The 24,026-nt window shown below is 44.3% G+C and overlaps 1 protein-coding gene across 2 annotated transcripts in view; it reads left to right on the forward strand.

Moving 5' to 3' along the window:
• The window catches only part of PIP5K1B (phosphatidylinositol-4-phosphate 5-kinase type 1 beta), a 412,487-nt gene that overhangs the window by 239,820 nt on the left and 148,641 nt on the right, over positions 1–24,026 (forward strand). For both annotated transcript variants that reach the window (XM_086961234.1, XM_086961235.1), the window contains exons 5-7: positions 10,819–10,936; positions 20,522–20,674; positions 23,300–23,599. In XM_086961234.1, the coding sequence (XP_086817360.1) occupies positions 10,819–10,936; positions 20,522–20,674; positions 23,300–23,599 (571 nt within the window). The remainder of the gene's footprint in view (positions 1–10,818; positions 10,937–20,521; positions 20,675–23,299; positions 23,600–24,026) is intronic.

Raw genomic sequence — 24,026 nt, forward strand, 5'->3', positions numbered from 1 at the left:
CCGTTTAGCTGGCTGCTCCTGGTGTCCGTTTAGCCTCCCACGCTAGCACAAGCCCCCTTCTAAGTGCTGGAGCAACCCTTATACTGCCCAACACTTACCTCTCTGTGACTTCCTTACCCCCGGCTTCGCCACCGCCCCCTGCACGGAGACCTATTTCCAGAGCCTCTCGTGAAGGTTTGGACTCTGGTGATGACAGAATGTAGGGCTGAACCTCACCGCAATGTTCGACCCAGGAACAGTCAGTTTTTCTTTTCGCGTGATAAACGCCTCACAAAGTACACAGGGCCCTTCCTGAGGGATATGTTAGCTTCCAAGCCAATGCAATGCATCTGTAACTGTGGTCATTAATGTATAGTTAAGGGCTCGTTTTGTACATATGGCTTGCTTTTTATAATAACAATGCACATCTAGATTGTAGAAATGCTGAAGAGGCACTCTGCGCCACTTTGTCCATTTCCCTGCGTCGTTTGCGTTATTCGCCACCCATATACTTTCTTTGTTGACCTTTTCTGTGTTTATTTGCACCAGAGCAGCCCCTTTTTCTCGGGCATTCCACCACTGGGACTCCCGTCCACTCCTGACATGGCCACCTGTTTCTGTCTTGCAGGCACTGTCCTGTGATGTGCACTTCTGTGGCCCTCTTCCTTCGCGGGCTGCACAGCTATGGCCACACTCCTTGGGCCGTGCACCACTGCATCTCTGTGGGCTTCTTCCCCGCACACTGTGATGCAATCCCTTTCTCACACATTCCTGCGGGGTTTCCCCTCATCCTCGGAAGCTCTGCTGCCCTTTCTGTTTTTCCTTTGAGCCCCTGCAGCCTTCTCCCCTGTCCAATACTTCAGCGGGCCACTTTTCTCTGGCCTTGCACTTAATTGTGTTTATTTGTTTTCTCATAGCTTTTCATACCCCATATCTGATGCCTCTATGAGCTATAACCAAGACCATTCCCTAGCCCCCCTTTTGTTTCACCAGACAGAGCCCCCTTGCCCGCCCATTACACCAGAGGGTGGCCCTGACCTTGGCACATTAGGGGCAATGCTTCGCAGTGTGTTTGAGGTGTGAGCGACGGCCATCACACCCAATTCCAGTACAACAGTCACTCACACAAGCAGATCATTTGAGGCCAGCAGGAGGTGTCACTCAATACGAGTTCTGCTGACACTGCACCATCCCGAGGGCCGAACTCTTAATTAAGTGGGAACTCTGGTGCCCAGAGCCTTCCCGTGGGGTGAAGGTAACTCCTGAAGTTCACTCGTACTCCCTGTTGAACAGAATAGGACAATCCAATGATGCCATCAGATCCTTTGTTATCTGCTATATAGAAGGATACGGGCCATAGACGGCAGCCAACACACCGCACATCTTGAAATACGCATTTACTTCGGTTCCAGTTTAGTACTCGCAGGTCCCCTCTTACCATAACCAGTGATGGGTTCCATGACCGTCCCCCCCCAAGACCAATACATCCCACCTGTCAGCAGCACAACATACCCCGGCCGAGAAACCTGAGATACGTACAGAGGCAGAGCACATACTTAGATGTGCAGAGACCACAAAACAACACACGCCGCCCTCTTTAAATAACAAACCGATGTGAAATATCAGAGCACAGTAAACAATGGCATCATAAGGTCAGGTAAGGTGATGTGACTGAAAGGACTAAAAATAACAACATAGCATGACATAAGATAACAATTCTCCTTATCCCACTCGTGTCACTGTCCCGGTCACTCCTAACCCAAGCAAAACTCAAGCAATGAAGACGAGGGAAACATATACCTATTGGTGATTACACCAATTTGAGCAATGAGAAACTCTAAGAAAGCTTTAAAACTGAGGCAAACGCCTGTGGCAGTGGACTCAGAATTGCAACAAAATTATGAAAATATCACACAAAGCAATATGAAACCTTGGCAGCTATGCACTTAAAGGCTTCTCTTTACCAACTAACGTTGAAACAATTCAAAACAACAATGTATAGTAGGACGCTGCTTACTGTGTATCATCCATGACTTGGCCATAGCCAATAGGTCTCACTTTTGGAACCTTCTAAGTATTTAGTTATGCAGCACAATATCCTTGGTACAACAACACCAACCATTGCATGGCTAAACACTTAAAGGTCCCAAAGGCGAGACCTATTGGCTATGTCAATGCTTGTTTTGATTTGTCAGCCTTTGACCTAGAGCGAGGGATAGAAAAGGAGGAAGAAGAGAAAGCTGGAAAAACTGTGACAAAGAAAGAAGGTACCTGCAAGAGTGACACACAGATTCAGGGAGTGTCTGGTGGCGGATTAAAGAGGCATGAGGTGGAATTAAGACTGCGCAGGCTTGGTATTCTGCACGCTGATATTCAGCAGCGCCAGCTGCAGGCCTCTTAGCGAAATTTCTTACAGAGGCAGATCTTCTTTTACAAATGAAGCACTGCATACAGTCAACAGGTGATAGGAGAGGTAGCTGGTTATTGGATTGTTAATGCACTACTGGATTGTTACTGCAAACCTTTTTGTTTTTTTCTCACTTCATCAGACGTTTGATATTTTATTTAGGATGCAAAATGTGAGCCAGGCATATTGACTTTGCCAATGCTTGTATTTGCTTAGGATCCTACTCGATTGGTGCTGCAGTAGGACCACCTGTCAAGCCGCAGTCTCTCTAAACGAGCAAAGAGTAAATATTTTTGCAGGCTGATGAAGCAGCAGGCAGCCAGTAACATAGTTTACTTCTTGGTTTTATTCCCTGCTCATGAAGTTTATTGCTCTGTGCCAGAACAGAGACCACTAATAACAATGTAACTGCCAAGCTGCATTGAAAACACTATAAAAGATGGCTGGTGGCAGGCGCAGGCCATTTTAAATTGAATTTATGACCGTGTGCTGATGTGCAGGTGGAATCTCGGGCGCTCGCATGTATTCTTTCTGTTTGGCCTCCCCTCTCCCCAACGTGCGTAACAAAACTTGGGGGGGCCCCCCTGCAAGGTACATGGAGGGGCCCCTGCTCCGGATTTAATACGGAGCTCTCAGGCCAGAGTACTGTGCTGAAGGGGGCCCCTGCAACCTGGGGGCCCCCAGCACCGCTGGAGCTGCGGGGACCTGTGTTACGCCACTACCCCACCCCCACCACTTTTGCAGTGTAAGCTGCCTTAAAAGTGAAAACATGCTATACCCCCCCCCACCCCACACCACTGAGACTCCTATCCCATGCTCCTACAACAGAGTCCTCCATTGGTCTCTATGTTCTCGCTCACCTGCTTCTGAAGCGACATAGGTGACACACACGACCGCCAGTATTTCCTGTTTTTGTTATTAGTTTTTCATATGTCAGCATCTGTGATTCCCTTTTTTCCCACTACTGGGACTCAGTCTTCCCGCATATGAGACTTGGAAGGACGGGGCAATAACTCTCAGCACGATGTATAGTTTGAGTTTTAAGCCCCACATGTGATGAGAAAAGACAGGGGGAACGAGGTGGACGTCATCTCACGGTATTGATTTCTACACTGAGCCTTTGTACTGTATTCCATCTCTACCACCCAGAACTGTAAGATGTTTGTGTTTATATCCTCTAAATGTATACTTGAAGGGATGCGTATAAAACAAGTTCTTTGAAGTGTTCTCTTATAAACAGAGATGTCTAGGCATGAGTGTAATAACTGTCTTAAAAATGCCAATAAAAGAAAAAGCTGATGACATGGTGGCAATGGAAATGCCACTCTTGTTTGGCTCTCATAGACATGCTCGGAGCCAGTGTGCTAAGACTGGAATCTTGGTGCAAAGACTTCAGAAAACAAGCATTTTCAATGCAATAGGTGTCGCTTTTGTGAACGTTTTTTGCCGCCTGCTCAAAAAAACAAATAGATTTACGCTACTATGATCACCTGTCACTTTGACCTCAGGAATCCCTACAATCTTTCTCTACGCACATGCTTATTCTTGAGCCACAGGTTTACTCAACACACTGCTCCAGGATGTCTCATCCAACCCCAAAACTGAATGTATTTCCTCATATTGCTTCCCTTATGAACCCAAGCATCTCTGCCACTGAACGGGAGCTAGGGGGCGGCAGCCACAACCTGACCAGAGAAAATAGGCAACTGTGACGCTGAAAAAAGATTTCATATTCTTATACCAAATTGCTAAAAGCTTGGAAAATCAGTACTACCAGTCTGCAGTCATTGAAACACAACAAACACTAGCATGCCATGACTACGTCAGAAGGACGAGTCTGATGGGCTAAGAAGAACTCCATCTCAGTAGTGTGTGGCTAAGTGCAGTGTCCCATGCGGAGTAAAGGACAACTGCACCCGCACATCACTAACTCTTGGAAACTCTTGGGTATAGAGTATTCATGTGGGGACCTTAGAGTATTATAAGTGGAGTGGAGAAGTGTGGCTCAATGGTTAGAGCGGCAGACCCTGATGCAGAGGTCTAGCCCGGGACCAGGGTTCAATTCCCCGCCTCGGCGGGCCTTGGGCTCAAAAATTCCACGGACCTGATAGTTCTCGACTCAGTGCCTATTCCAAACATGGAGTCCCACTCTGCAACTCTGGGCAATAGCTTGCTTAATCTCCACAACGGCCTCAACAACGCTACGGATGCCTGGCCTCCACCTTGGCGGTGTCCAGGAGTGGAGGGAAAGCCAGGATGGGTTCCACAGGGGTATTCGTACAAGCGCCTTGAGACCCTTGCGGGTGAGTAGTGCGCTATACAAGTATCAATTTACAATTTACATTAAAAGGTGCTGAGCTACTTTGCAAACCTGACACCATATTCTATGTACAGCAATTTACAAGTAGGTGCTAATATGTGAAAAACCGAGCTAAACACCAGGTCTAACAATGACTGAAGTAAGATCCTTTCCCTAGTAAATAATCATTCAAACAGTTTAATAACAGAACTGCAGTGGCATCAATCACCAAGTCCACCAACTTGGCTTTACGCGTGCTTTGAGAAAATAAATTGATTTAACGATTTGTTACCCTCTCGAGATTAAATCGTCAGGGACACTTTTCCCAGGGACTAAGATATGCCTGAAGGCTTTATCAATTAGCCCATGGTGATTTGTATTTCTATTGTGTGAGTCACAGAGCTTTTAAAAGGACACTTGATGTGTTTTATTATTCCGTACATCTCTTTTTTATTCACTCACGTTCCCCCACACACATTTCACAAAACACACATTACAAATAGGTAGGCGATACACAGTTTGCATTTTCTGGTGTATGCTACGAGGCAGCTTGCTGCGTCACGAGGTTTTGATTGAGTTGAGACTGAAGGCACATGTTCATGTCTTGTGATCACCGAAGATGACAGTGGCAGCCATCACTGTGTACTTAGCAGCAGCATGCTGCTCGCCTGTTTCGTATAATGTTTGCAAAACTATGCGAGAACCACTGACCCTCCCAAAAATTGTGTGCCTCGGTTGCTTCTTTTTTCTAAGGGCAAACTTGTTGACAGTAGTGGCTGGCATGAATTTAGAGTGGTGAGCCGAGTGGTAAGAAAATACAAAAATGACACTTACCTTCTAGAACTGCTGCACAATGTCCTCCTCTCCTCGAACCGCCAACGCGGGACTCAGGAAGCTGTACTACCCAATCCTAGTGCTGCTCACTGCCTGAGGCAAGCGTCAGGATTGGTGGGAGCGGCCTCAATCAGTGCTCACATGAGCACTGGAGGTCTGCGCTTTCTCTAACCCAGCTGTCTTAGACAGTTAGACAGCTGGGTTAGAGAAGTTTAAAATGTGCATGTCTGGCTGGCGTCACAAGACGGCCGACCAGCGGGACAGGCGGACTTTAAACATGAGTGCACTCCACATATTTTCAAACAAATCCGTCCTATTGTGCTAGAGCCTCACGTCAGGAACAGTTTCAATTCACACAAAACATAATAATACCCAGAGTCCTCCATCATAAAAAAAGGGTGACTCATCTCATTGAACTATCATATTTTCGCTCTACTTCCTGCTATAGCCAAAATCTTGGGAAGCCATGTGGTAGCCCAATTATTTCTATTCCTCAAACTCTGGAACTGATGGTTCGACCCCTACGCTTGCTTCCACTCTGGGCATAGCATATAGCGGATCATTTCAATGGTCCTGAAATACTTGTATATGGTAAATGACGCTTGAGCTGTTAATGCCCTGATCTTACAAAATCTGCTGTGGCATTTGAGACATGCAATCACCAGATCTTCATCAGGGCATAAAATATTGGTATTAATGAAACAGGTGTTGTCGAATATGGTCCCATTGATGGTGAGGGGACACCAAAATCTTGTATTACCTTGCACACAAGAAAGTCCTGCACAACCACTTCCTAAATCTGAGATAGCTAGGAGGACAAAGTAGGCTTGTGACAGAATTTTAAACCAGGGTGAGCATTAAGGCACACAAGTCATTGCTACAATGTCTTAAATCCTCAGGCACTGCTGGATAATCCTCGTGACCAGAGCAGTAATTCCACCCTGAGCAATGTAGTTCCCAATTCACTTGTAAACAATACACACCACTGATTCAGCAGCCACGTCTGCTCATGTCTGTTGGACCGAACAACCCCGCTGCACGTCAAGAAAAGAACTTTCTATTGGTTGATATTAAGTGTCCGAATTTTTGCATTATCAGAAGAACCTTTATCAAAACTTCACTACAGAAGACTTATCTGCAAATATTTTTTGACGAAAATAAGATAGAACCAAATAAAAGGCAGATAGGTCAATATTCTCTGACAAAACAGAGGGAGGGATCACTGAAAATGTCATCATGTGCACCAGCCCCTGATTACCATGACAAGAAGTAGCATCTCTTGGTGTGTAGCTTGAGAAGGTGATTTTTTTTCTACCAAGTAGGGTGGTGTTTCGGTTTTCACTGTCTTTTATGTGACACAGCAGAGTCTATAGCAGTCACTTCAGCTCTGTATGGATGGCAGTGAAGTGTTGTGGTCATGTCGAATTTTTTGTCCTTTGATTCGATGAGCAGCAGCATATACAATACTCTTTAAGGGAGACAGCTGAGGGTCAAGACAAAGGTGCAAGACACAGGTGCGGACCATATTCACATGGTAAAAAGACCCAGATACTAAATCCTTTATTGAACACGTGGTAGGAAATTAGAATATGGTAAACAAAAATATCAGATTTATTAAACCTTATGAACATACAATTTTTAAAAATAGAGAAAGACCTGAGACTCGAACCAAATGCACCAACACAGTAACATTAATTAAATATAAATTGCTTTTCAAAAAGGAGCTTGGCAATACAAATTACAGTGGAACCCTGTGGGACAATGCTATGTCTGCTTTGCATTACTTGCTACTTAACGTATTACAATTCAGATAATGAACACTAAAATTGTCTTACTTTAAGAAGCTACTTCATTTATTAGAAAGCCATATGGCCTGGTGATAGTCTTAACATGTCTCCAGCCAAAAAAAGGCAAATGCCATTACTTTTTTTCCCCAAATGCCATTACTTCGGAGGACGCCACCCAAGTCTTGCTTTTAAGCCACTGAAACAAATTTTAAACCCAGAATATGCGTATACCTCACCATATAGGAAACCACCAAGCTGGAAATTGAAGCCAATTTAAGATATATCAATAGGTAGAATAGAATATCCAAAGTTCTGTTTGAGGAAAGCAACCAGTAAAATGGTGACAAATCTGTAAAAGCAACCAAAAACATCCTTCATTTCAGCCCCGCCTCTTGAATATTTCAAGTCTACCTGCATGCAAAAGTTCCTAAAAAATGATTTAAAATCATATTGTATTGTGATTTAGTTTCTAATTAGCCTAAAACCTTTTTATACTACCTTATTGCATGTCACCATAGCGGTTGGCGTGTTGTCAGTGTCCAGGTGGAACTGTGTCTATGGCTTGGGCTGTGTTTCTAATATTGTCTCAGCAAAGTATTGTTATGCGCACCAGGGAGCGCTTGTATCAGGCAGTTAGGCAGTTTTGTTGAGGTGTGGGAGCTGAAAGAGAGGTTGCGGCTGATTCTTAATGCAAGGAATTCTGTCATTTGAGCGCATTGGATCAGTCCACCTTTATAAAAGAACCAGTCCCGATTCTGAACATGTTAGGTGCTTATACTCAAGAGATGAAATTCAATGTCTATTTGGTTCAGTTTGAGGTGCGCACTTGACATTTACTGTATTTTCTTTGGCCTGGGGAGGTGTGCAGGTTTAGTCTTTGAGCTAGTGGCTGAACTGAATTGTTGAGGCTTTCAGTTAAAGCAGTGCACCATCACCGTACTGGTAAATCTTGATTTTGAGGTTGGACTGGAAACCTTTGAAATGCTCCACGGTTAGGTTCAAGACAGCAAATTAGAGAATTGACCCTGAGGGAATCCTGCATGTCAACATGCCTCTGGTTGAGTAATTTGGATGAGCTGACGTGGGCGGCAGAGTTAGGATGATAACCAGTGCAGTGTGGTGTTTTGAAATCCCAGATATGTTGTCAGGGTGTTGCCCTGGGCTTCATGGTCAGTGGTGTTGTAGACACCTGAGAGATCAAAGGGGGAAAGGGGGAGGGATTGCAAATGTTTGTATAAAAATGGCAAAAACCACAGTTGATGGACAGAATGCAGAACAATGTCATACATTTACCCCAGTACAGAGATCTGGGCCTAAATCCATCGTGTTTTTGCACTCCACACCACCCCAGTTCAGACATGACCATATGCAAATCAGCCTTGACCCTGTGCCCCATGGGAACAGTCCATCCCGAACTGCCAAGCCATGTCTTTCCTGGACTGGAATCAAGCATCCTAGGACCGGTTTCTGGCTATCAGCCGTCTTCAGCCAGGATAGCTTGACACCAGTGGTGTGGAGAGCATGGGACTCACGTCTGAGCATACCCATCCCACTCGGGGTGACAAATGCAAAAACCACAGTTGATGGACAGAATGCAGAACAATGTCATACATTCACCCCAGTACAGAGATCTGGGCCTAAATCCATTGTTTTTTTGCACTCCACACCACCCCAGTTCAGACATGGCCATATGCAAATCAGCCTTGACCCTGTGCCTCATGGGAGCAGTCCAGCCCGAACTACCAAGCCATGTCTTTCCTGGACTGGAATCAAGCATCCTAGGACAGGTTTCTGGCTGTCAGCCATCTTCAGCCAGAATAGTTTGACTCCAGTTTCTCAACAACCAGCCAGATCGGCGATAAGATCACAAAACATGCGATAAGGCACATTAGCTGCATGAAATTAACACCTGCTCTGACCTGGTGTAAAGTCAGACCACAGCCTGCAACGGAAAAGGGAGCCAAGGCCAGAGCCACACCTGAAGGGCAACCGATGCCATGGAGCCACTGAGCATGCAGGCAGGACACCCAAGAGGGCAACAACACCCACCGCCACCACCCCTAGGACTACACCCCACCCCCCGGCCCCCACTGCTCCCCCCCGGACCAACACTGAGGCAGTGGAGGCAAAGACAGCGATCCTCAGAAAATGCACCAACCTCACAGACCCAACACCAGAGAATGCCATTGCCCACTACTGGATCAAAGGGACAACATCCTCTGCATCCTGACCACCATTGCCCACAGGCTGACGGCACCAACACAGCGAAACAAACAAGATGATGGACGGAATGTTGCACAATGACAAAACATTCACCCCCAGTCACTGGGGGTGAATGTTTTGCCATTGCGCAACATTCCGTCCATCATCTTGTTTGTTTTGCTATTCACTCTATGTGGGAAGGGTATGCCCAGACGTGGGTCCCTTGCTCACTACGCCACTGGAATCAAGCTATTCTGGCTGAAGACGGCCGATAGCCAGAAACCGGTCATAGGATGCTTGATTCCGGTCCAGGAAGACATGGCTTGGCAGTTCGGGCTGGACTGTTCCCATGAGGCACAGGACCCAGACTGATTTGCATATGGCCATGTCTGAACTGGGGTGGCTTGGTGAGCAAAATAACGATGGATTAAACCCAGATCTGTGACTGGGGGGGTGAATGTTTTGCCATTGTGCAACATTCCGTCCATCATCTTGTGTGTTTTGCTGTATAAAAATGGCTCCATCCATGAGCCAGAAAATGTCTGCCTCCGAGGCGCTCCAGGTAATGATAGGACTTAACAGGTGTTTGCACTGTGAGGATTCCTGAGGGACTTTCAGATAAGGGGAAAGTGGCGAATTGCATGACTCGACTAGCAAAGATGACTCAACATTTTCTTTAATCACTTACTAACACCTGGACCACTAAAAGTTCTACATTATTACAATAACGTGCCCATCATAATGGCCCCACAGACCCTTGGACTGAAATGCATGTACTCAGAGATAGGAGAAGACATATGTCAGCACAGGCTGACAGGACACTACAGAAAACAATAGTATAGATTTTTAAAACTGGTTGTCCCTTGAAACCAATTGTTTAGAGCTATTGTTTGCAGAACTGACAAAAAGTGATAGTCTACCAGGTGGGGTTCAAAGACATGTCAAGGTTAGTTGCTGACTCTTCAATCATTTGAGGCCTGGTTAACATGCTGTTCTGCATGAGTAGATGTAACGTAGGACTGGAAACTCTGGAATAATTCAAGTGTAACTCATAACAACTCACAGGCTGTAAGCCATGCCTACTCATCTTAAACATTTAGCAGCAGCGTCAGTCCCAGTGTATGAAAATGTACGGATGTATACAGATGGTTGTGTTTTTAGCAATGCTGGTCTCTTCTTGACTTTGGTGCTTCTGGTTATGTTGTACTCTGGAGGAATGTATGAATGAGCTTCATTGACAATCGTTTTTTGTTGACCGATAAAATTAACATTCTCACTTGTTTTTTGTCTCCTGTTTTTTGTTTTTTTAGTGAAGGCAGCAATCTAACTCCTGCTCATCACTTTCCAGACTTTAGGTTTAAGACCTACGCACCACTAGCATTCCGCTATTTCAGAGAACTCTTTGGGATCAAGCCGGACGATTACTTGGTAAGGAGTTGTGTTCGTCTGGCAAAGACTGCTTTCACAGAACCTACAGGGGAATCGAAGATGTTGTCCTTTGAGAAAATCAGGGCTAAAAATAGGGTTCAGTTTTTAAGTTTCACTGAAGTTTCAGAAACCTACTCTTCCTGGGTTCAGTCAACTACAATTTGAGTATATTTCTAACTTTTTTCGTATTCACAAAATCCCAAGAAGAAATCATGAAAATCAACACAAGTTAAACATTCCTGGGAGTAAATAACCTACTTTATGCTTACCCATACAAATTGCCTACAGTGCAGACGGTGAACAGAAGTAACAAGCATTTGCAATGCAATAGGTCTCGCATTTTGAGAGTTCTAGCTATGGCGTAGTAAATAACAATGTGTTTTACCTTGCATTTTCCCCAGAATTGGCAATGCCAGTAGGTTTGGCTCTCATGTAACAAACACATGAAAACAGCATTTTTAATGCTTGTGTTCATATGCTCTGGCACAAAGATAGACCAGTTGGGTTTCCCAATACTTGTTCGAGTCTGTCTGAGGGATAGGTGATCTAGGGTTGGGGAGCAGTGGTGGCGACCAGTGGATGGGGTTCTATAGGTCCGCATCGAGGGCATGGAAGAGGGAGCCTCGAGTGAGGCGTTGGTATGATGGTACAGAGTATGCGTTTGGGCTTGTGCTTCATCTTTAGTGCCTCAGAGCGCATATACCATGAATGAGAGCACATAGTGAGTCTGTGCTGCAGATTACTTCGATAATGAGAGTGCTTTAACATGGTCACCCAAAAACAAAGAACACCACAGATCCAACTGCAGTGTTAAAAATATATTTTACTGTCACGCTGATAATCTGCAAAAGCATCCCCAAAAACAGTCTGCTGGTACAGGAGTGTACAGCTAAGGCCTCTGACCTAGAGCGCTCTGGACACTAGCAGAGGTGACGAATTAATGAAAAGAACCGCCTCAGCCCATGTGTGTGGTCAAGTTGCTGCTGCACTCCAGAGTGCCCAATTTGAGAGCCTTGGTATAGAGGAGGCATCTGCAGTAGGCGCAGTGAAACAGCTTGGAGTTAGCAGCTAGCTCACATCAGCCTAGTTCTGACAAGAAGGAGCAGAGGAGAACAGCAAGAGAGAGAGCAAGAGAGAACCATGAGCGAGTCCGCTGCCTCTGGTCGTCCCGTTGTGTATGGCTCATGCTCTATAACACTGGAGTGTGAGGTGTTGAAGGCACTGCGGGTTGCGAGCAGTGCCTGTTGAACACGCCTCAGAAGTCCCATACAAGGTGATCAATAAGTGAGCGAGGTAGTTTCTCATGACTGTCTCCAAAGCGAATGAAAATACAGGCTTTCGGAGTAAAGTTCACGACGGGCGGAAAGCAATAATTTTAACAAGACCTCGAGCTGAGCCAGCGAATTAACGTGCATACATACTACTTCAAGTTGCGAGCAGTGCCTGTTGAACACGCCTCAGAAGTCCCAGACAAGGTGATCAATAAGTGAGCGAGGTAGATTCTCATGACTGTCTCCAAAGCGTATAAAAATACAGGCTTTCGGAGTAAAGTTCACGACGGGCGGAAAGCAATAATTTTAACAAAACCTCGAGTTGAGCCATTGAATTAACGTGCATACATACTAAATAAAGGGTGCTACAATTTCTTGAATTATTTCATGCCCCTAAACAACTGGTATAAGAGGACTTCAGCACTCACCGTCTGATGATACGTACTGTCCTACAGGGCTGAGGAGCCACTCCCAGTCTCCAAGACGGGGGGAGGGATGGAAAGTGAAATCACGCCATGAGCTCGTTGTGCTGAAAGGCCGCGACCCGTAACCGTACGCATGCACATCTCCTGTCCGTTCGCGTGCACATCTCTTGTCCCCCTTAGGAAGAAAAATCGACTAAAATAGATCTTGTCAAGCGATCAGAGCATGCACTCCATCGCTAGGCAAGACTTAAAAATGGTGGATTGGTGCTTTGGAAAAAAAATGCAGTTGTCTTATTTTTTTCTTCATGTGGAAAATATGATTTCCTGTGAAGAAACCCTTTTCCCGCTACCTGTTGAAATGTTGGCAGCGGGATTCCCGGCTTTTCTATACAGAAGAAACACTTAATTCTCGATTTTTTTAACCAGGGCATATATGCTTGTATCCTCTTTAGGGGTGGAGATGCAAATTATTTGTGAATGCCCACAAAAGTATGGGGTTGACCACCTCTCTGGCGCACCCCTCTTTTTTGGCTTCTTACTCCAAATTTCTGACAAGGATTACATGCATACTTGTGGATTTTCCAAATACTAAAGTTCCATGCACTCGAGTAAATCACTGCAAAGCCTAGCGTTGCGAGTCAGGGTCTGCTGAATTACGCCAACAAATGTTTCCGCTTTGTGCACCAGGGGAAACCTTATGTCTGCTATTCGTGAATCTGGCCCGACATTTGTAAAGCGGCATAAACTTGGTCTTGTCAGCCCTTTTATTTCATTAGATTTTAAGTGACGGCTGCTGGGATAATTGATATTTTAGTAACCATAATATCACTGCTGGTTATGGCAATTATTTCTGCAGAGTGTGATAATTAGATTTCAAAGCCCATGTGAATCCCACTGATTGCGATTCAAATGAGAGCTCTTGTGTGGTAATTGACCAATTTATGGACTGTGGGGAGAACGTGTTATTTCGAGCAAACCTTCTACCAACCTTGACCTGGAAATACAGTAGTGGAACAATAACAAGAAGGGATCAGAACATTTATAAATGTGATGCTGAAGGCCTGTAAGGAGTGCATCTGGCCAGGCAGTGGACACCTATCTCAGCTGGACGTTCTTCCAGTCTGGCTCTTGTTTGTCCTGGTCGCTGCCAGAGAGCAGCGGTGAGAGATAGCTTGGGAAAGAGCAGGTCACCATTTCAGGACGCCCCATTCTGCATCTGAAAGTCCACATAAGCACTTCTATTTTTACAAAACAGATAAAAAAACATTTGATTTTCTGCAGCTTCCGCTAGCTTAACAGCATCCTCTTAACTGTGCCGGTGCAGCTCTTACTTCAAAACAGATTACGATGGGAGAGTGTTATGTAAATACTTAAGTTACCTGCGTACAATTGCCACGGAGACCTAATGGTGGCATTTCTGTGGCGCCACTCAACACTTGCAGAGGGCAGGGCTGGGCAGCAGCAGTACACGGTTGGATTGGGCTGAATAACAAGGAAGGTGATTGAGCCCTAACACCTCTTCTGGATAGTAAAAGACATAATAGGGTGCAATAGGCCCTCAAGTCTCTGAACTGTGGTGATACTGCACCAGTTGCACTAATGATACATAACTAGGACCCTGATGTTTCTCCTCCTCTCATAGGTTTCCCATTTCCTCTTAGCAGACATCAGAATGAGGGGGGTTCATTGGGGATCTGGGCTTTGCAATACTACCCTGTATGTGCAAGAGACTGAACACATCAGGGGCCTCATTTATGAAAAGTGACGCATCGCTGCGTGAAAACAGCGATGCGTCACTTTTCACTGCGCACTCCTTGCGACACCAATGATGCGTCATATTTAATGTATGACGCATCATGTCGCAAGGACTTACAGATACGTCAGTATTTCTGACGCATCTGTAAGCGCAAAAGTAACGCATTGCTGGAGTGTGTCACAAAAGTGACGCATCTCCAGCAATGCGTCCTTTCACATGGGGAAAGCCCCATGTGAAAGGGCTTGCGTCAGTCTTACGCCTGCTGTGAGGCAGGCACAAGATTTTGACGCAACCGCATCCTAAAAGTGACGCAGTGAAATCTCATAGATTTCACTGCGTCACTATTACGAGGCTTTTTGCGGGGGAACGCCCCCTCTGCATACATTATACCTGACGCAGGTATAATGTGGCGCAGGGGTTTAAAAAGTGACGCATCTACCTAGATGCGTCACTTTTTAAATATGGCGCAACAAGGCGCATGTTTTACGCCGCAGATGCGTCACAAAAAGTGACGCATCCGCAGCGCAAAACTGACGCACGGCCTCATAAATGAGGCCCCAGGTTTTTAATCCGGTGCAAATCTCTCTCTCTAACTTTGTCACTCTGCTGATTTACAAAGCTTATGCTTCTCCAAATGTACCTACAATGCACACATGTGCATCCAGGTCTGTATTACAGAAGTGTCCCGGGGATGCAACGGGCTTTTGTGCCCACTTTGTGCACCCATGGGGCACTTAAGTATCACAAAATGGGGACACAGATGCTTGTTTTGCCGCTTGTGTAATACAGATAGCGCAGACGCTACATATGCACCAGTGCTATCTCAAGAGGGTGTTCCCTCAGTGCACCACCTGATGGCAGCCCACTGGAGGGGTCCAAGGATGACACCCATGGGCCACCCCCCCCATCACATTGCAGGTGGGTGCAGTCACTCACTGCCCCCCCCGCCTGCAAGGGGATCTCTCTCCCCTCTTAAAAGAGCAGGCGAGTTGCCTCTTGCACAGTGAAACATGGAGCAGCTACTTCAAAGCTGCTCCGTATTTCACTTGAATGTGCTGCCCTGGGGGCAGCACAAGTTCGCTGCTGCCCTGGGTCATCTCATTCATTCTGATGAGACACACTTTCCATGTGCACCGTGGCGCAACCAAAGAAAGAGCGCTGTTTTTAAAATACGGCCCCTGATAGGTCCAGAGTAGGGCAGATTTCCTTCTTTTATTTCTGTGAATAAAGAGGGCATTTATGAAATGGATTGGTGATGCAAATTATTTGTGTGCTTTACTTTTTTGAAATACACTAAATCTTTTTTTAAATAATACCAATGGTTTTTTAAATCTCATTTGCACATCTACAATGAGAAGCAAACATTCCTGGATTCAGCATGCGTATATGTAAAACGTTTACTAGCTGCTGTATTTTCAGAGTCTGTAGGTGAAAGGAATTTGCCACCGACAAAATAAATCTATTTGAGAAAAGATAAAAGATAATTTTGGTATTTTTACACAGGCAGAAATTCAGTCAGATTGGTGTTAAGCTTATACACTGAAAACTACATAGACACAAACTTCAGTGTACAGCCTTGAGGACTCTGACTCCCAAAAAGACTGTATGTCACAATAATATTAGCAAAAATATCACCTGACGGTAATAATGTGTCTTACATATCTCGTACAAAAATATCGCCCTATTGGTTGTAGATTTTATGTCATTAAATCCAATTAGGTTTGTAATTGGTATTTACAACTCACAATTTCTGTAAGAAAAAATATTTTGGTCACAACTTTTTGGTACCCAGAGCCCCCAAAAGCTAGTAACTCTAAAAAACTTTTTAAATCTTTACTCTTTATCTTTTTTAGTAGACAGGGAAAGGTAGGATATAGAGTGAAGATTGTATTTCACTTGCCACGTCTGTAAAGAGAATGAACACTGTTATCTTAAAAATTGAGGTCCAAACTACTTGATAACTTATCTATACCATGCTATTCCCCTATGAATCCCATGCAGGGGGTCAATGACCAACATGGTCTTGGGGCACGTCATCTCGCAGTTCCTCGGTTCCTCATTGTGGGTGAAACTCGGATGTCTTGGCTAGAAAAATAGAAATGTATACTCATAGGTTCATGCCACAATTTGTGCAACTTTCTCTCTCTCCTGTGGGGATTCGTGCAAAGCCTCTACTGTTGTGGCTCCACAGGAGTACTTTCAATCATATTTTTTTCTCTTACATGGAAATGCATATGTATTTTTTCTAATGCAGCAATGTAAAGCATACGTTCGTTCATTCGTACTTACATTTTGTACATTTTTTCCTCTAGGGTAATATTTGTCCCGATCGATAACCCCTTTCCTCTACACCAATCACAGTTGGGGATACTACTCGCTCATACACACCTTGACAATATTAACCCCTTCGCTGCGGCCGCGATTTTACCACTGTGCGGTAAACAAAAGAACAGGGCGGGGCCGTGACGAACCCCAGCCGTCATCAGTACACGCCCACCGCGGGGCGTGGCGGCTGGGGTTCGTCACCAGCATGGGAGGGGTTAAATAACCAACTGTATGCATAGTGAGAATGTGCCTGCCAAATGACGAGGAATACCCACATACTTATAGTTTGTAGTTGTTCACCTACAAACTGACAGGTGATATAGACTCAAATGCCCAATATCCAACACTGTGAGCTGATTTACCGGTAAGGAAGCTTCTGCTTCTGAAACTATGGCACTTGCGCACCACAGTGTCACCTCGGTATGTAATACCTTTGTGAATTCGGCCTTCTTGTTACTGTACCTCTTCTGTGCGGGAAGGAAGCTGCAAGGGAAACTTACGCACAGACTTTGTGTATCCGCACTGCCACTGAACCACACCAAGCATTGCAGATGGTTCTGGATGTGTTTTGTTAGCTAAGCTAACAACAAATACATGAGAAAATATTGGACTAGAAATATGCATGAATAATGTAATTATGCAAAAAAGGAATCCATGCAACCTATCAAATTCCTATGTAAGGTCTCTTATTTTTTCTCATGCTGGTACACTTTCCATTTTTTTAAACACTGCAAAGATAATAACCTCATTTCTCCCCCCCAGTTTGACTCCTCTAGGCTCCCACAAAGAAGGTTATTACATTTTCTTAATGCCTGGGCAATGATTCCCTCTTCCTCTATCCTCAAGTGTCTCATCACCATTCAAACTCTAATTGTGATCACAGCTACACCAGAAACACACCTGCGTACCACTTACCTCTGATATAATAATACTCAGCACTGGTCTTATAGAGGCGATCGAGAAGGAAAAAGGGATTAAATAAATCAGCAGCAGCTTGGAAGTGAAAATCAGTCTTTCCCTGCCAATTTGCGTTGAAGGGGCACAGCTGTGGTGCGGCATAGCGTGGACATTGGCCTTGGGCCCTGAGGGAAAAATCTAAAAGACAGAGGATGGACGGCATTTTCAAAGTTCAACAACTTGACACAGATAGATTGAAGAAAGAAATGATGGATACATTTAGAAATAGTGGTTTACAGATAATACCTTTAAAAGGTTTTTAATGTTGAACAAACAAAACAAAGCAGATCACCTACCCATGAAGCGGACATATGTGATACCATTAAAAGTATGGCAATAAATGTATTTTGCATACAAAATGTATGTCACTGGACAATGTGTGAGGTCCAATTTAAGCCTTCATTATTCTCAAACAATGCATGAAACCCTTCAATCAACGTTAAGAGCAGTTGATTCCTAGCAGTTCATGTCCTTCTGACTTGAGAAGGGCAGGTGTGTAGAAAACTGTTCTCTCAAGAGACAAAAAATAAATGTTTCTGTTTTTAATTGGAGAGGGAAGAAAATTGGTTCTAAGAGTGTTGCAGCTATCATGAAACTTGACAGCCTCTGTCTTTGGAGAGATGCTCACTACTCTTTCTCTTCATGATGCCTCAGGTCACATTCTGGACAAATCAAGTCACAGGAGAGCTGTAGACCTTCTGTTGACAGTGAGCATTTGTCCAGACCCTTAAGCTTCCCTTTCATAGTCCACATTGCAGGAGTAAATATTGTGAAGTCCGACGGGCTCTGTAGGCACCTATTTGCACCATAAAAAAAGGTAATAGAAAATACAATGACTGCAGTGAATCATCTTCAACAAGACTACTCTCGTTGTCGGTGGCAACCAGTTCTGATGTAGCCATTACTGTTCCTTCATAGACAAGGTCTGGTGGCTCCCAATGGAACCCGTTTATCAGGAACCGCCCAGAGGAGTGCCTGTATGTGTTGCATCGCCTACCAGAGATCCACAGAGTGCCTGATTATCCCAATCCTTACTTGTGCAAGCCAATACAGGCTCCCAGATCTCCACTTTTTACCCAGACATGGTATCATTTCTTGTGTTTGCAGGAGAAGAATCTACTCCTGTATGTCAATTCCGAACGTACTTGTGTAGTTCTTGAAGAATTACATTTCTGCCATGTTCATCAATGATTCTTTAGTATCAAGATTCTAGTGGTCCCCGGTAAGGATTCTTACCTGTATTGTTACTGAAGTAAACATATAATACATTCTTACTGTTCCATAGTGAAAAAGAATTATTCTCACATTCATTGTCCATGATTTGATAGTTGTGATAATTGTATTGCATAAAATGAAGGTCTGCATGAGAAGCTCAGACAATAGTTTTGCTCTACATTATATATCTGAAAGGGCATTCAAATAGACCAATGCTCATGTGTGGCTACTCAATACACATTGGAATCAATTGGGTCTGAATGTAATTCTGAGGAGTTATCGCTTTCAATCTATGGATCACATTCAACTAAGGTTTATAATGTGGAGGAAATCTTTGAATGTTACTGTTACTCAGCCAGAAAAGTAAGTAAACAAACAGGTTAGATCCGGATGCCGTTTTTTCATTGAAAGATTGTAACCCTGCATGCTCATCTATACTTTTATGCAAACCAAAATAAAACCAAGAAATCATTTTCCTGGAATGCACTGTGATACTCTTCACATCTTAGCCTGTGGGGCAAGCTCTAAATTACAAGACACTTATACTTCACATATTCATCACATATGGTGGAAATGTTCCGTCTAGTCAAGCCATCTGTCTCTCATAAAAGATGGATCATGTTTTACAACTCTCACTGATCTGAAACATCAGTGAAGTTCCTTATCCATCTTGCTGGATCTAAAATGGCAGTGTTGAACCTACTGAGAAAGGTCCCTCGTTGGAAGGCATGTAAGACGACACTTCTTTCCATGTATTTTGTGAGTGTTACGTTTTGGCCATCACTTCAAAGTGATAGGCTGTCATTTACTACCTGTTAGTCAAAGCTTCTTCTACTCTTAAAACATTCTGTAGGTTTATGCTGTAACTACTGCCTACTCTTAGCGTGAGACCAACCTCCCTACATTCCTTTAGATTTGTTATTATTGGTCTTGGGATGAAAGGAAGAGGGGGGCAGGGCGAGATCTAAGCCAAACGGATACTAAGCAGGTGCCTTTTCCAGCAATGTAGTAGGGTGCCAGACTTCAATTACAGGCAGCAATTGTGGGATCAAAATGTCTTCTTGTCTAAGGCGGTAGAAACACTGGACCAGCCCTGGCAGACCATTCAGTACCGCTCCACTAAAGCAGAGCTCTCCCCCGCAGAACGAAACTGTTGCTCACGGCTCAAAGAAATGTGACAGGTAGAAAAAGATTACACTCTTGTGCACTTCCACATTTTATATTCAGTCTAGGTTATGGAACACAGCATCACAAATGACCGGCAAAGAACAATAAAAATTATCTGAGGGCAATTTTAGTTTGTTCCCTTCAATAGTGCATAGAAGACAATCTTAATCTTAAGTATCTGTCGATAAACATTGTACAGGACCTGACGGTCCACCCGGAAAACAGCGTATCAGATGACATGAGACTAATTCACTGATAGATTTACACACCCAAGAGCACCTCCAAAGTGTAGCTTACAAGCTGGCTGAAAACTGACACTTTCCTTTAAATCTCAAATGCCAGTGAATCTTCTATTGTTCAGTACATATTTTAGGACAGGAGGGAAGCTTGGGCACCCACATAAAATGTGTGCTTAATTTACAGCCGACTCCCAACTACACTTAAATGTTGTCTTCTGTCCTTATTTCAGTACTCCATCTGCAACGAGCCTCTCATAGAACTATCCAACCCTGGTGCCAGCGGATCCATATTTTTTGTAACCAGTGACGATGAGTTCATCATCAAGACGGTTCAGCACAAAGAGGCCGAATTCCTTCAGAAGCTGCTCCCAGGCTACTACATGGTGAGTACCCACCCACGATGTTGAGCTCTGCCCAAACTAGATGGGAAGGTATTTTAAGCATTTCTATGATTTCGTACAGTAGTACTCTGGGTATAGTTGGGGAAACAGTTTTTTTTGTTTTATATAGCGCTAACTCGACCCGAAGATATCAAGTATCAGAGTGTTTTAAATGAGCACCAGTTTCGTTACAGATGGACACATTCATTTTTTGTTAGGCATAGGGAGATTAAGTGATTTTCCCAGAATCAGAAGATGTTGAGCATCATTGCTGAGACTCGAACCAGGTTCCCCAGCTTCGAAGTCGACCGCTCTAGCCATAAGGCCACATCCTCTCCCCAAACAATGTGATGCCTTCATGTATTCACCCATCACTTAAATGCTCCTACAGGCAAGGGAAACAATAGAAACAGCAGACAATACCCCAGATGAGTAGAGTGCACCCAACAAAGGGAAGACAACCGTTAACTCCCTAAAACGGAGAAAAGAAAAGGGAATAACCAATTAAGATGCAAACGTTGTGATTTTATTTGGTAACTGCATATTGCAGCTGTCAACTCTGCCTTCTTTTGTTGTATGGAGCAGGCACTGTCACCACAGCAACATTCGTTCCTACTGATTAGAAGCAAGTGTTTAATACAGGCCAATGATGTAATGCCAGGGTATATTCAGCAGCCGAGTTCATGAGAAATAAAAAAATATCTTAATTCAGGAGTCTTGCTTGTCTGTATGTGAAATGGTATCCCAGATGTACAACGAGGCATATTTAAAGGCATCTGCCAATTTTACATGCACACTGCGCAAGTTTAGACTGCAATACTAAGCAGGTCTGAAGTACTGGATGCATGAACAGAAAATCACAGTGGACAGGGACAAAAGTAAAAAGCAGAGCTGTGATTTACAGCAATATAATATACTCGTGCAGTTGGCTGTACCTGCAGAATAACACAGTGAAAGAGGCTTGTCTTACGAGGTCACCCAGTGGAATCTTACCTCGGTTGGATGTGTGGTAGTGTGGTACAGTCAATTCTTTGTTAGATGATATTTGTCATGTTAAGGGAGTCGGAGCTTTCAGTGCAGGCTCTGATTGACTGTGTTGATACATATAGAACCATTCATATGTATAGTGTATGGAATGTACTGATCTTTGGCAACAGCAGCAATACGTGGATTGATTCCTGGTGGCCATCAGACCTAGGACCCACGCCCTCCAACCACACCAGAAACCTTGAAATCATCAGTGACAACACGCTCACAATGAAATCACAGATAAACGCTGTGTCCTCCACCTGCTTCCTCACTCTGTCCATGCTGCTTAAGATCTTCAAATGGCTACCCCTACACACGAGACGCACCATAACTCAAGCTCTCATCACCAGCTGGCTGGACTACGGCAATACCCTCTACATGGGAATCGCTGCACACCTTCAACAGAGACTTCAGGCCATACAGAATGCTGCAGCCAGACTCAGCCTCAGCCTTCCCTGATGAATCCACATCACACCCCACCTCCGGAAACTCCACTGGTTCTCTGGACAGAAGAGATGCCAGTTCAAACTGCTGACCCACGCACACAAGGCTCTACACAACCAAGGACCTGCCAACATTAACCACTGCCTGAACTCCCACCAATAATCAAGAAGACTATGTTCTGCCTCCCTTTTACTTGCACATACTCTCTGCATCTAAGCAAAAGTGGAGGATGCTCCTTCTCCCACATTGCAGCAAAGACCGGGATCAGCCTCCCCATGTACCACTGGGCCATCACCTCACTTCCGGAATTCCAAGTGGCCCTCAAGACTTGGCTGTTCAAATAAGGCTCAGGGGCCTGCAAGCGCCTGGATACCCTATCGGGTGATTAGCCACACTGTATACATCCTAAATGATTGAATGATAGTGCCATGTACAGCAGAAAACTGACGCTTGAAAGAGTGGCAACCTCTTCCACCCCTTGAAACTCTAAGGTGGGTTTTTCAATATACCTTTCAGACAGATGACCTGGAATTGTGCCTCTTCCTTTCAAAGCCCACCCTGTTCACTTGAGGAATTCTCCAGGGCCCACCCTGTTCATTTTACTCTTAAACCTCCTGTTCATTGTACTCTTAAACCTCCTCACTTACTACCAGGGACTACCCCTTTTGCCCTCCTCTTTATGGTTCACCTGCTCCCCCTATCGAGACAGTATTACGGACAGGGATTCACATACATACATACATACATACATGTATGTGTGTGTGTGTGTGTGTGTGTACACATTTACTGCAAAGGAATACAAAGAAAATACTAATAGGCAACATGTGGAATAGAAACAAAAACATACGCATATAGGACATGAAATTACATTATGGAACGCCTTGTGAGTTGATCTTAATTTGTAGGTAAATACTTTTGCTGCTAAAGTTAAATGAAGAGATATTTAAATAAACAGTTGAAAAAAAGTATTTGAGCACTTTATCTTGTCACCACATTTTCAAAATTGTGTAAGGTTTTCAATTTCACAAAGTATATTTGTATAGACCCTGCAGCAGATGTGATACAGTTCTTAATTATTAGGTTATCCATATGGCATAGCATGCTGGGTCCTCATCGTAGAAGACAGCTGATTGGATGTCACTTTTTCTCTTTCAGAATCTGAACCAGAACCCCAGGACCCTCTTGCCAAAGTTCTATGGACTGTACTGTCTCCACTCTGGGGGCATAAACATTCGGCTTGTGGTGATGAACAATGTCTTGCCACGCGCCATGCGGATGCACTACAAATACGACCTGAAAGGGTCAACATATAAGCGCAGAGCCTCGAGGAAAGAGCGGGAAAAGTCATGCCCGACATTTAAGGACCTGGATTTCTTGCAAGACATGCATGAAGGATTGTACTTTGATTCGGAAACCTACAGTGCCCTGGTGAAAACGTTGCAGAGAGATTGTCGGGTAAGTACACTTGAGGAATGCACCCAAACAGGAAGTGATGTTGGGCCACCAGGCTCATTTCGCCATGTCTCATTGAACTCTCGGGCGAAACGATGATCGTTTTGACTGCAAGCACTTTTGTTGGCAAAAGAACAGTTGGTGAATTTTCTGCAAATACCCAGCTTCTTAACAAAAATAAACCAACCTCTCAAAGCATGTTATGTAAAAAGAAAGCATTTGTTTGAGGTAATCTGGTCATATTGTAATACCATCTATAGTAACAAGTAGCAGGCAAGTCCTATGAAGCAGAACAATGAATACAATTTTAAGTGACTTGGAAGGTGCTTCAGCCTGATGAAATCACACCCTTACCGCCTGCAGGACTTGTTTGAAAGGGTGCAGAACCAGGCAAAGGGAGTGGGCGAAGGTCTCTGCCCAGTACTACAGC

This window comes from Lissotriton vulgaris, chromosome 3_1 (assembly GCF_964263255.1).
Source record: "Lissotriton vulgaris chromosome 3_1, aLisVul1.2, whole genome shotgun sequence".
NCBI lineage: Eukaryota > Metazoa > Chordata > Amphibia > Caudata > Salamandridae > Lissotriton > Lissotriton vulgaris.